Source organism: Limulus polyphemus, unplaced genomic scaffold (genome assembly GCF_000517525.1).
Source record: "Limulus polyphemus unplaced genomic scaffold, Limulus_polyphemus-2.1.2 Scaffold735, whole genome shotgun sequence".
NCBI classification, from domain to species: Eukaryota; Metazoa; Arthropoda; class Merostomata; order Xiphosura; family Limulidae; genus Limulus; species Limulus polyphemus.
In genome coordinates this window covers 417,868-431,715 of record NW_013666345.1, presented here as the reverse complement: position 1 = coordinate 431,715, position 13,848 = coordinate 417,868, and the positions used below count along the sequence as shown (strand labels likewise).

General features: G+C 32.9%; 1 protein-coding gene across 4 annotated transcripts in view; it reads left to right on the top strand.

Annotated features, from left to right (window-relative positions):
• LOC106460249 (protein henna-like) overlaps positions 1–13,848 on the top strand; it is a 29,719-nt gene that overhangs the window by 10,690 nt on the left and 5,181 nt on the right. For 3 of the 4 annotated variants that reach the window (XM_013919935.2, XM_022386922.1, XM_022386921.1), the window contains exons 2-9: positions 3,133–3,255; positions 3,529–3,706; positions 4,214–4,308; positions 5,038–5,105; positions 5,483–5,533; positions 6,775–6,920; positions 10,811–10,946; positions 11,959–12,085. In XM_013919935.2, the coding sequence (XP_013775389.2) occupies positions 3,133–3,255; positions 3,529–3,706; positions 4,214–4,308; positions 5,038–5,105; positions 5,483–5,533; positions 6,775–6,920; positions 10,811–10,946; positions 11,959–12,085 (924 nt within the window). Of the gene's footprint in view, positions 1–3,132; positions 3,256–3,528; positions 3,707–4,213; positions 4,309–5,037; positions 5,106–5,482; positions 5,534–6,774; positions 6,921–10,810; positions 10,947–11,958; positions 12,086–13,720; positions 13,839–13,848 lie in introns of all 4 variants that reach the window. The other variant, XM_022386923.1, reaches the window with a different exon arrangement.

Sequence of the window (13,848 nt, the reverse complement as noted above, 5' to 3'; positions counted from 1 at the left end):
GGGGAGATAAATGCAAAGTTTCGGTTTTTACCACTACTTCGCTCTCTTTAGATGGACTTTCACCAAATTTGGTATGAAGGTTCATTGGGTCTATAGGAGATAAATGCAAAGTTGCGGTTTCACATTTTGTGTTTTCCAGTTTTTTTTTGTTTTTTTTTTGTCATTTTTTACAATTACATATAAGGGAAGCAACATTTCATGTCTTAAGATAACTTTTCATTAATCATGAATTTTCATAACTTCCATTCAGGGAACGGGTACTCCAACTAGTAAGTAATTATGTTTTGTTTAGATCTTCCATTATATTAAAAACGTTTGCGTAATATTTGATTAGAAACTAAATTTTCATTTGCATATTTCTAGTGTAGGTGATGCTTCCATAAGAACCTTAAACATTGTATTGGGTTACTAAAGTGTTTTAATAAATCTATTTTTTTGTTGCTGTTGTTGTTGTTGAAATCACTTGTTTGAAGCAAACTTGAATACGGATTTTTTGCTTGGAATTGTATTGGTACTACGGATTCTAAAAAAAGCTATATCGGAGACAAAAAATGGTTCTAGTCTTACTTCAGAGATATTGGGGCATTTTTTTATTATGAGTATGTTCATATTTTATCAGTCGCAGTCATCATTTGCTAGAAAGAAGGAAGACGATTTAATTTTTAGTATAAATATATTTCACATTTTATTACTTTTAACTTAAGTGTCATTAAATTGTTCCATACAACACGCAATATGAATTTGTTTGCAACGTTTATATTATAATTATGTTGGATAACGCCCCCCAGTGGCACAGCGTTATGTCTGCGGACTTACAACGCCAGAATCCTGGTTTCGATACCCGTGGTGGGCAGAGCACAAATAGCCCATTGTGAAGCATTGTGCTTAATTACAAACAAATAAACAAATGTTGGATAACTTGATATTTAATTTTTAATTAATTTGTTAGACAATCTTTTTCGTATTTGTCTGTATTTTTATTATTTATTTTTTTCGTATATAACTAACTTGTGCAGTTGGTCTGGCACAATAAATCTGAACTGAATTGAACAACGTTATGAGGATGCAAAATTTATCCTGTTTGGGCGCACTGCAAGGTGAAGAAAAATAATATTTTGTAAAATTGTATTTGTAATACGTTAAACATAATTTACTTTAGTAGTGGTACCCTGATGGATCAGCGATAAGTTTCAGGATTTGCAATGCTGAAGTTCGGGGTTCGATTCCATGGAGTGGACAGAACGCAGAAAGTCCATCCCGTAGCATTGCGCTAATAAAATCCAAACAACTTAATGAGTGAGCCTTGACACGTGGAGCGTTCATCAGCTCCACCTCGATTCTGTACTTTTATGGTCATGCTTAACGGCACTTGATTTTTATTACTTGTAACTGGAATGCGCATGGTTTTGCAAGTAGCTCGTTGTTTGGTGATAAAATCTTAAAAGGTTGATAGCTATTCGACATTTGAAAATAAAACAAATCACTTTGCTTGGGCATCAGTATTTAATTTTTTAAATATATTTTTATCGTTTAGATATTCTGCTCACAAATACCCTTGCATTGTTGATCTAATAATTTCATATTTTTTGACCACGTGATATTTCTATCAATCTCAATTAAATTAACTTCTTAAAATTAGAGTTTATTATTCCCAGTATTTTTCTTATTATAAACTTGTTTGGACAAATGTACAGGAAGTTACAGATAAAACTATTTCATAAATGGTATATTTATCAACATCTTCCATTTTTATGTAACCTTTGTTGTTTTTATCAGTTACTCAAACTAGACTGATTGAACAAGTCGTTCAAAAGAAAACCTTGTTTGGTTTCCAATACATTTTAATAAGTGTAAATGTTTCTCGATCGCCCTCCAGTTTCGACACCCGTTGTGGGCAGAGCACAGATAGCCCATTGTGTAGCTTTGTGCATAACAAAAAACACATTTCTCGATCTGTGACGACTAACAGCGCCCTCTATTGCAACATTTGGCTAAGATTATTCAAAATAATTATATTAGGCTGATTAGAAAAAGATTTTTTAAGGTCTGGTGGTTAAGGCGCTCGACTCTCAATCTGAGACTCGCGGGTTCTAATCCCCTTCACCCAAAACTTTCAGCCGTGAGAGCGTTATGATGTGATTGTCAATCCCACTATTCGTTGGTAAAATAATACACCCAAGAGTTGGCGGTGATGATTAGCTGCCTTCCCTTTAGTCTTTCACTGCTAAATTAGGGACGGCTAGCGCAGATAGCTCTCGTGTAGCTTTGCGCGAAATTCAAACCAAACTTTATAAACTAGAGATTTATGTTATAGGGAGTAAACACTTTAATAACTTTTAGTTTTGTAGAAATTCGTTATATATATAATTCGTATGCGGAAGTACAAAAACTGGGAGGCAAGTATAAATCCAAACGCAATTTTAATTGCATATTTGAGGTTAAGCACAAAAATACGCAATGGGCTATCCGTGCTCTGACCACTACGGGTATCGAAACCCGGTTTCTAGTGTTGTAAGTCCGTAGACATATCGCTGTGCCACTGGGTTTTTGAAACTTACAAGTATTTTGGCAAAGTCATTCAAAGTGCTTCTGATCAAAGCTTAATTTCTGCTGGATTTGAGAACCGTAACTTGTTTTGAATTTTTTTATCCCTAAGAGAAAACACTATAATTGATTTTAAGATTTCCTCAGCTGTATTGTGAATTGATGTTTGACTGGTGTAGTCAACTATATTCCTTTCTTACACCTAATTACGGGCTTACAACGCTAAAATACGCAGTTCGATTTTCCGCGTTGATCATATAGCAAATAGCCCAATGTGGCTTTGCTCTAAAGACAAACAAACAAACAAACCCCTCAACTTCCCACCTCCATGCCAAATAATAGTCTCAATATCATTAAATTGTTACATTTCAAAGCTTAAATTCCCCTTTTTCTCCCCCCCCCCCGTCAACAAGGATCCGATACCCTTTGTGTTCTTCTTCCAAAAATTATACACTGTTTGTTGTCAATAAAACTTGACACGTATGATATACGTGTATCTCTGTTATAATACTCGAGGAAGTTTTTGTGTCTGTAAAAATGCTTTAAGATTTCAGCCCTCACCTTATGTTTATTGTTTCCGTCCCCCAGCCGAAACTTGGAAGAGGCGGAAGTTACATCAAGGAAGGAGGTGACATGACACATAGCACGTGCATTATCTTCTCTCTTATTGAGGAAGTTGGCGCCTTAGCAACGGCTTTGAAGATTTTTAAGGTACGTTAGTTAGCACAGTGCTGCTGGAAAAACAATTTGAGATTCTATATGATTTCGATGATTGAGAATATTGTATATTTTATTCGAGCAATCAGTCTTCTCACACATTTACGTTTCTGTTTAAGTTAAATTGTTTGCTAATTCATTTCTTGAATGACTTAAGTGAAGCAACAGACATCTTCCCAAAGAATTACAAAAAGGTTTTAACAGTTACTTATAAATTGGGGAAAAAGAAGTTAAAACGTTTTTAATTTTTTTTTTTCTATTCGAAAGGACAATAATGTGAATCTTAATCACATTGAATCACGTTCGTCCAAACGCTCGCCCAACCACTATGAGTTTATTGTCGAATGTGATACAACCTCAAAGGGCCTTGGAAAAGCGTTGGATATCTTACATAAAACGACAACCTACATGCAGGTCATATCACGAGACCATATGGACAATGCTGGTAAGACTACTATCTTAACCCTTATTTTACTCCAAACCGACTGAAAGCGAGGCGGTATTGCAGAAAAAAAAAGCATAAAACTTCAAATAAATGTTAGTGAAAAAAAAATAGAATAATAAAATGAAGTTGATAATTAAGTTGATGTTAATCTCAAGTTGATATGCTAACTATTTTTTGGGAATATTTTGATAGGTTAAAGAACTAATTCTTAGTTAAGTTGAGAATGAGCATATCTTTTAGTTAAGGCAAAATTTAACTGTTTAAATATATTTATTTTTTTCACTAGTAAATTGTGTGTGTGTGGAAAGAAATTATAAACATTTTTATCAGAGTGATAAATTGTAATTGTAAAGTTCTCACTGAGAAAGAAAGGAATTTTACAAAATAATTATCCTCGGAAGATGCTAAACTGTAGAGCTATTCGTAAAATGTTTAATCTTACGGTTAAAAAAAATTAATATTCAGCAACTCATTGTAAATTGTTCTTTTAATTGTTTCACTCAACAGATACAGTGCCCTGGTTTCCTGGAAAAATCAAGGAACTTGATCGTTTTGCTAATCAAATTCTTTCTTATGGATCAGAATTGGACGCTGATCACCCAGTAAGCTTTTACTACTAGCTAAACGCACACATACATATATTCTTTAACATCAAACACTGACATTTCATGTATAATAATAATAAGCTCTATTGATTTATCTTATTTTGAGTACACAAAATAACGGCAAATAAGTCCGCTGAAGGTTATAGCAGTTGGTGAAAAAGTCTTAGTTTAATTATTCTTTAGAGGGTTTTCGCGGTTAAATAAAGTCAAATGAGGACGAAAGATTCGTCACTTGGTGGTAAATACGTCTTGTTTCATATTTTTAATAAGTATTGATTCATTGTAAATAAGTCAAACAGTCTGAAATAATTATACTAATCTATGGTTGTTTAGCATATGACATATTTAAAAAAAATATATTGGTTATAAAAAAAAAACAGGACCGGATTAATCTCTCGTGGTGTCCCAAGCTAAGATAGAGCAAGGACTCCTATACACATATATAGGTCTATATGTATTATAAAATTAAAATTTTTATATTCCTTGTGAAAGACGCAACTAACTCAAGCCATTTGTTATTCTCGAGTAATGATTACAATAAAGTGTTTTTGCGTTGTTTAAATATAGACAGTGTGTCAGTAAAATGTTTTAAAACTTATAGTTCTCAATTCAGGTTTCTAAACACACGTTATTCTACACTTCTGATGTTAATTAGCTTTTATTCACACGTGTGTATATGTTTATAGGTAGGATTTAACATTTTGTGGGAATGTATTATAATTCTAGGGATTTACGGATCCTGAATACAGAAAGAGAAGGAAATACTTCGCTGACATCGCCTATCATTATCGACAGTAAGTACATAAAAGCAAGAATAATTCAGTAATTTTTATTTCAGAAATTCTTACTTGCAAGCTACTGTATTACTTCATTCAAATATATATTGATTTTGAAAATCAGATACATTTTATCAAACAATTAAGTTTTCTTTCTTGAAATAGACCTACGAGTCCACATTCTAAATCAGTGTCTGTTTTTTATGTCTATGCATTTCAAACTTAGACTTCTGCATTCATTTTTGCATATTAGATCTTTTGAACTTACTTTGAAATTTCAGTATTATTATCTAAGATTACACGGCAAAATATGCGGTTAATTTTTCTCACAATTAGTATTAATAAATGAACATATATGTATATATATATATTATGTGACTTTCTCTTCTGTACAGCGGTCAACCTATCCCTCGGGTTCAGTATTCTGAGGAAGAGATTAAAACATGGTGAGTTGTTTGACCAGTAGATGGTCAAGAGCAGAACATGTAAACTTGATTTTATACCGTTCACTACCGGTGGGGTCCAAATATTGAATGATTTTGTTTTTTTTTCGTATAAACTACTGAGAGAAAAAACAAGGATGAAAATTATTAATTGTCTACGTAGGGTATACAGGAGACCCCAGAAATAATCAGTGGGGACAACTGCAATATTAATGGTATTTGCGTGTAGGAGCTCTGTAACCAATAAAATTATTAATCCGCAATCAGTTTGGAACATATATAACTTAGGAAAATGAGTTTAAAAAGACAATGGAGTTCCATGGCTAATTCTAGGGTTAAAGAAGTATGTATTACCTGACATAACGAAACTGTGGAATTTCTTTTATCCTTATATTACATACTAACGTTACTGTCATTTCACATGCAAGAAGTCTTCTATTACACACACTGTTTCCTTAAGTTAAACATAATCCGTTTATCCAACAGTCAAGTAATTTTTTTGCTTACAAAATAACTCATATATATATAAAGATATCAGAAATAAACTCATTTAAACGCCCCTTTTAATAAGAAATATATTATTGTATATCATTGAAAACGCCCGAACTCCAAGATGTAATTAATTAAGGCCCTTTTTAGTATTCAATGTTTGTTATTTTATTTTCTTATCAAGATTACAGTGATTCAACATTCCTGCATTTGTAAACTCAAGCTCTACTATTGTGCTTTGTTAACTGTTAAAATTTCTATTCATAGCTAGATTATTTCAAAGCTATCAACAGTGCTACAGGTTTAACTCTTTTTTTTTTTTTAGAATTATCGTCAGCGTTATTGTTTACCAAGTCTTTGTTTTAAAAAAAATTAACCAATATTTAATCAAAAATAGATATCTTTATTCAAATATATTTTTAAATATTTTGTTAAAATTTCTATTCATAGCTAGCTTATTTCAGAATTTCAAAATTCTCAACAGTGCTACAGGTTTTAACTCTTTTTTTTTTCAGCGTTATTGTTTACCAAGTCTTTGGTTTAAAAAACTTAGCCAGTATTTTATCAAAAATAGATATCTTTATTCAAATATATTTTTTCAATATTTTAGTTAGATTTTTCAAACTTTTCTTCAGGGTTATCATGTTTTTAATAACGTCAAATTTACACACACACACACACATATATATATATATATATTACAATGAGTATTATTTTAAGAAAGCTAAGACCATAATTCTTTTTATTATTACTAGGGGCACTGTATTTCGTCATTTGACTAAACTTTACCCAAGTCATGCCTGCCGAGAACACAACCATATATTTCCTTTGATGGTAGAGAACTGCGGTTACCATGAAGATAACATTCCACAACTGGAAGATGTATCCAATTTTTTAAAAGGTAAAATTACGTTATGCGACTGAGCCTAAATGTCGATATAGAAAAATAAATAATCAACGTGAAAAATAAATAAATAATAATGTGTTATTAATCCTTACCCTTAATTCTGATTTGCAAATGACTGAAATCAAATTATTGATTGTAATTATAACTTATTTAATCTAGTTCACATCATAACAGTTTTTTTTTCATAAATTCACGATTTAAATAGCACCTCCAACACTAAAATGTTTGTCATATTCCAGCTGACGTGATGAGCCTTGGTAATTGGTGAAAGGCCGTATTGACCATTTGCTAAGACTCGTGTAGTATTGTTGACATGTTACTATAAATATATTTAGAAAGTTTTTTATATTTCTAAAGTTTATAGAATTGCCAAATTATTCTGTTAATTATTTATTTTTATTATTTTATTTTTTGTACATATATAAAGAGGTATGACTTTGATTTAATTTCTATAAAATCAATCCATTATCGTCTGCCACCTTTTTCACCAAGAACAAAGGAAAACAATCCGTTAATTGTTTTTATATCCGTGTATAACTAAAATATTATTTTTTAAATGGACTCCTAAACTAATCTTCAAATATACGCATGAATTATAATTAATTACTTCTCTTGTGTGATGAAAGTCACCAATGTACTCATAAGATAAAAGTTCATAGACCGAACATGTCCTAATATTTAATGTACCGGACAGTGGATCCGACGGTCAATGGTTTGACTCCCGTTACTGCAGAAAATAAAGAAGAAAAATATTGCTTCACACTTGGGTTCCGTGGTTGAGTTATAAGGGTGATGGTCAAATCCCACTATTCGGTAAGAGCAGTTCAAGAGATGATGGTGGTGTTATTGACTAGTCGCGTTCCTTCTAATCTACCAGTTCAAAATTAGAGCCGGCTATAACTGTGGCTTTACGTGAATATCCGAAACAAATAAACAAACGATCATTGGTATACAACTTTTATCATTATTTCATTATTCATAGGTTATACGAGAAAGATTGCCGTTGTAGGAATATTACATAAGATATTATCGTACGAACAATGAGGGTTAGTTACAATCTCCCCGGGGGCTAAGCAGCAAGTCTGGGGGCTCGTAATATTAAAAATCGGTTTCGATACCAGCGGTGGGCAGAGAACAGAAAGTCCATTGTGTAGATTTGGGCTTAACAACAAACATATTAGTTAAACACACAAGTTGTCGCAACCACGTGGATATTTATCTTGTTTTAAGAAGAAAAAAAAACAATAACTTGTTATTTGTTTTAAATTCAAATATCCTGAATATACAAAACATATCTAATAATAATAACTTTATCGTTTAAATTGGTTCAGCATGTTTTAAACTTTATTTTTTTGTCTTTCGATTTATATTCTTGTTTGTTAGTTTTGTTTATAGGATATTTTTCATTTCGTTATAGCCCCCAGTGGCACAGCGGTATGTTAGCGGACTTACAACGCTAGAAACCGGTAGCCCACTGTGTAGCTTTGTGCTTAACTACAAACAAACAAACCCTTCCTTATTGTAGTCCTTCGCTGAGACATCGGTATGTTTACGGACTTACGATGCTAGAATCCGGGGTTCGATTCTCCGAGGAGGGCAGAGCAAATAACCCAAGGTGATTTGCTCTAAGACAGAAGAACAATCCTTATTGTAATCCTCTCATCCGAACCACTAAGATATTCTAACATGTGACTACTTGTTTTCATAAGTTAATATATCCTACATTAATACACGCTGTGTGTTTGGGAATGTGTTTGTTTGTCCACAAACTTCTCCCACAGTCTTATAGCTAGCTGGAACAAACATGGCAGGCGGAAACGGGATGACTCGGGAAGTGTGATGGAGGTCTAGTATTATGCTTCATAGTCGCTAGAACTAATTTTGGCGTCGCATTTTGTATTCTTGGATACCCTCAGGATTCCAGGGGCATCATGTATGAAACTGTGCTCATACACCCCTCCCACCACACTCATAAGCCAGCGAGTCCCAATGTAGCACACGTCCTCAGATACTACGGGTGATGTCCTAAAAGGATTTGTTTTCGGGTATGAATTCCTTGAAATAGCTAATAGTAGTAAATTGGGATGCTGGAGGAACTTAACTGGTACAGTAGGCCCTCCGTGAATCACGCGTGGGGCCTTTGAATCCCGCAACGGAGTGCTAGTTCTAATAAGGGCGACTCAGATACATTATATAATTGCACATGAGTTTTAGTTTTATTATTACCTATCCACCCCTTCTCCCCCTTGCACGAGTAAAATATCTGACTATTTCCAAAATAATAATGATAAAAATCAAAAGAATTCAGTCAGTTGTAAAGTTCAAAAAAATTAAGTGCCCTGTATTAGATCTTTGTAAAATGTAATGGTTTCTGTTGATATTTAGTCTTCCTTACTTCACTTTTGTTTTGCCGATAAATAAAAATAATGTTAATAGCCATATATAACAACGTAGTGGGTCTCTCATAAAGTTATCCCAAATATTTCCAATTACACTCGACTCGCAACCTGCTGTTCGAGTGTTCGAAACCCGTCACCGAATATGCTCGCCCTTTCAAAGATGATAGTGTTAACTAGCTGCATTCCCTGTAGTCTATATTTTCAAAATTTGATACAGCTAGCGCAGATTACTCTCGAGTAGCTTTGCACGAAAATAATTAAACCGACTAACCAACACTATGGTTGTGACGTTACTATTATGTCAGACTTTAATGAGCTATATTTGATGATACTGGTTGCAAGGATAGTTAATGTCAGTTTGTCTTTACCAATTTATCTCTGGCACTTTTCGTGATAAAATAGAGCTTAACATTTCTTAAATTGAATAACAAACCGTTCCAAGAAACTGTTAAACTTTACATTTAGCTCACGAAAATGAAAAACCAAATAAAAAAACTTTAGAATAACTCTTTACAGATTATTAAAATAAAAAAGAAAAACACAACGAATAATGTATCTTTCCTCTTTTGGCATTGTTTCCAAGTGGCTCAGCGCTAAGCTTCAGGATCGTTCCTTGCTGTGGACACAGTGCAGATAGTCCATTGTATAGCTTTATTCTGAAACTAACTAAATTTGCCACCAATTTCAATAACCCAGTTTTATTTTTCAGGCTGTTTTTTATTATTATTATTCATTTAGTGTTTTTATTTACTTATATGTGTATTTGCATAGCGATATATTTTGTGCGTGTTAAAGATATATAGATGTATGTGAGTGTGTGTGTTAAAGATATATAGCTGTATGTGAGTGTGTATGTTAAAGATATATAGATGTATATGAGTGTGAGTGTGTTAAAGATATATAGATGTATGTGAGTGTGTGTGTTGAACATATATAGATGTATGTGAGTGTGTGTTAAATATATATATAGATGTATGTGAGTGTGTTAAAGATATATAGATGTATGTGAGTGTGTATGTTAAAGATATATAGATGTATGTGAGTGTGTATGTTAAAGATATATAGATGTATGTGAGTGTGTTAAAATATATAGATGTATGTGAGTGTGAGTGTGTTAAAGATATATAGATGTATGTGAGTGTGAGTGTGTTAAAGATATATAGATGTATGTGAGTGTGTGTATGTTAAAGATATATAGATGTATGTGAGTGTGTTAAAGATATATAGATGTATGCGAGTGTGTTAAAGATACATAGATGTATGTGAGTGTGTGTGTTAAAGATATATAGATGTATGTGAGTGTGTATGTTAAAGATATATTAATGTATGTGAGTGTGTGTATGTTAAATATATATAGATGTATGTGAGTGTGTGTATGTAGAATGATTTCCTGCTCAAGGACTCAACATCAAAACCCTGATATTCTGTTTGTTCAGTAAACAGAAATACTCTACACTATACAGTTATGCTCTCTGTGCTTTACAGACTGCACCGGATTCACACTACGACCTGTGGCTGGTCTTCTGAGTTCTCGGGACTTCCTGGCGGGCTTAGCCTTCCGAGTGTTTCACTCAACTCAGTACATAAGACACTCTTCCAAGCCTCTGTACACACCTGAACCGTTAGTATTGACATATTCTCTCTCTCTCTCTCTCTTTATTTATTTATTTATTTTTGCTCACAATATGTTGAATATTCCACGATAAAGATTAGAACATAAATAACGTTTTTCTGTTATTTAATCTTTTTGGTTGCTCCCCATGTTTATTATATCAAAATTCATTAATAGAATTTATGGAAATTATTGTGAGTAACATGACATTACTAACTTAAAAATGGCTGAAAAAAAAACGTTGAACAGTCAAAAAACCACCTTCTTTTTTTTCTCTGCAAATAAAAATAGCGAAATAGATTATAACATACACTAACCGATTGGAGTGTTAAATCTTTTCAACACTGTAGATAATGTCACGCTTTGAGATCAGCATTTGATCTATATAAATAATCCCCTCCCATTTCATGGTTGACATATATATATTCATACACTATCACATTCTTTTATTTTGAAAGAGAGAGATTTCAGGCTCTTTTGGTTTCTACCTAAAGCTAACACTTCGATTTTCTTCACCTCTTGGTAACCCTTCGAACAGTATTAGCTATGATCATCCCAGTGAGCTACATTAATGACACAGATTGTTTCTCATTTGTAAAATAATAATAATAAGCACATTTTTTATAAATGATCGACTTATGTTCTAGATCACTTTTATATTCGAATATGAATTGAAGATAACAAAAATTCGATTTATTTGGCCATACAAGTCCGCTTGCATGTTTGATTCGTTTATTCACGATTTTCTCAATTTTTTTCTACACTTGCTTTCACTTGAGTTATTCAACGGACAGACAAAATACTTGTGAGAAGTGGGTAACATTTCTGACGATTCTCTTCTCTGATCTAACACATTGAAATCTTCCAGTCTTTTTAACATCTTTTTTGTCTTTGTTTGAGTATCTATTTTATGTATTGTACCAAAAATTGAATTATATTTTATATTTCATTCAAAACAGTGAAGAATGATAAACGACTTTGCAAACACGAATTGAAACTGACGTTCCTGTTTTCTTGGTAGTGACGTTTGCCATGAACTTCTGGGACATGCACCGCTGTTTGCCAATCCGAGTTTTGCTAGATTTTCCCAGGAAATTGGTTTGGCTTCTCTTGGAGCTCCAGACGACTATATAGAGAAACTAGCCACGGTAAGTTCTGTATTTTATAATTATATACACTATATAGAGAAACTAGCCACGGTAAATTCTGTATTTTATAATTATATACTGTTTTTAGTGTACTCTCGACTATATAGATAAATTAGCCACGGTAAATTCCGTATTTTGTAATTATATACTGTTTTTAGTGTACTCTTTCACAGAAGTTTAATTTTATGAGCGTGGTCATTTACTGTACGGTATAATTAATAAATAGTAGTCATGTAAGAGGCACTCAGAGTTTGCGCAGAGGGGCTCAGGATTATGCCAACGATTTCTTCCTGTTGTGTGTGTGTGTGTAATACTGGCTTTTAGTCTCCCTCCTTCCCCACAATAAAATCACATAGACTGAGATCTAGCAAGTTTGGTGTTTATAAAGATGAGTACCTCTTTCGTGATCACTTTATCTCACTATATATATGTATCTATGTATGTGACCGAAATAATATATACAATGTGGCGTCATCTATTGAATGGTACCACAAACAAAAATCCATAAAAAAATTCACATTTGGGTATTGAAAATTCAGTCAATTAGAAATATAACTACGTATGTGCAACAACCATATATTTAATTATAGTATTTTGGCACTTGTGTATAAAGTTAAAATCATGAGGATGACGTTGTAACGTCGAAACATGTAGAGTCGTCAACTTTCTGAAGGCCATAGATAGGCCTAAATAAAATGTTTTTAATTGTGTCCCAGTTTAACGTTGAATATTATTTATGATTTTAACCATTTCTTTATCAGAGAACACAATTTTAAATGAAAGTATTGTCCTCACAACAAGAACACGACTTTCACTAGGACTGTACGTAAGGGTTTGATTATATCTTTATTGGTGTAATTTGTAAATATAGTACTAAAAATGGGATTCTTTAAAAAACTGTTATTTTTTCCAGTAAGGGTACCACTTTTGATATATAAAAATATTACAGTTTACATCAGAACAATCCGAACACTTTTCCCGTGCAATACATACACAAAAGATATCATTTTTTTAGAAAATATTCACTTTTTTCTAAATTTGTTTTGAATGAATACTACTAATAATTACTATCACAAAGAGCCTCCGTAGGGCATCGTTTCTTCTAGTATTTACAATATTAATTCACTGCTTTTAATAACAAATATGTTTCATGAGTCTAAATATACAGAACAGTTTGGTAATATGTTGCTTCCTATCAACAGTATTCCATTACCGTAGTTGTGTGGCCCTCGGTGGCACAGCGCATGTCTGTGGACTTACAACGCTGGAATCCAGGTTTCGATGCCCGTGGTGGGCAGAGCACAGATAGCCCATTGTGTAGCTTCGTGCTTAATTACAAACAAACAAAGTAGTTGTGTGTGTTGCGATGTGACAATTTCTAGAACGTTTTGGCAATGCCTTACATCACACCAACGACACTACAAAGTATTATACTAGAAGCCCTCATGATCTCTGTAATTATCTTAAATTAAGCTCTGTATATATACTTTTTTTTACTACTTAAATCATGACTTTTGGTTTATAGTGTTACTGGTTTACAGTTGAGTTCGGACTGTGTAAACAAGAAGGAGAGATAAAAGCCTATGGCGCTGGACTACTTTCTTCAAATCATGACTTTTTTTTGTTTGTTTATAGTGTTACTGGTTTACAGTTGAGTTCGGACTGTGTAAGCAAGAAGGAGAGATAAAAGCCTATGGCGCTGGACTACTTTCTTCAAATCATGACTTTTTTTTGTTTGTTTATAGTGTTACTGGTTTACAGTT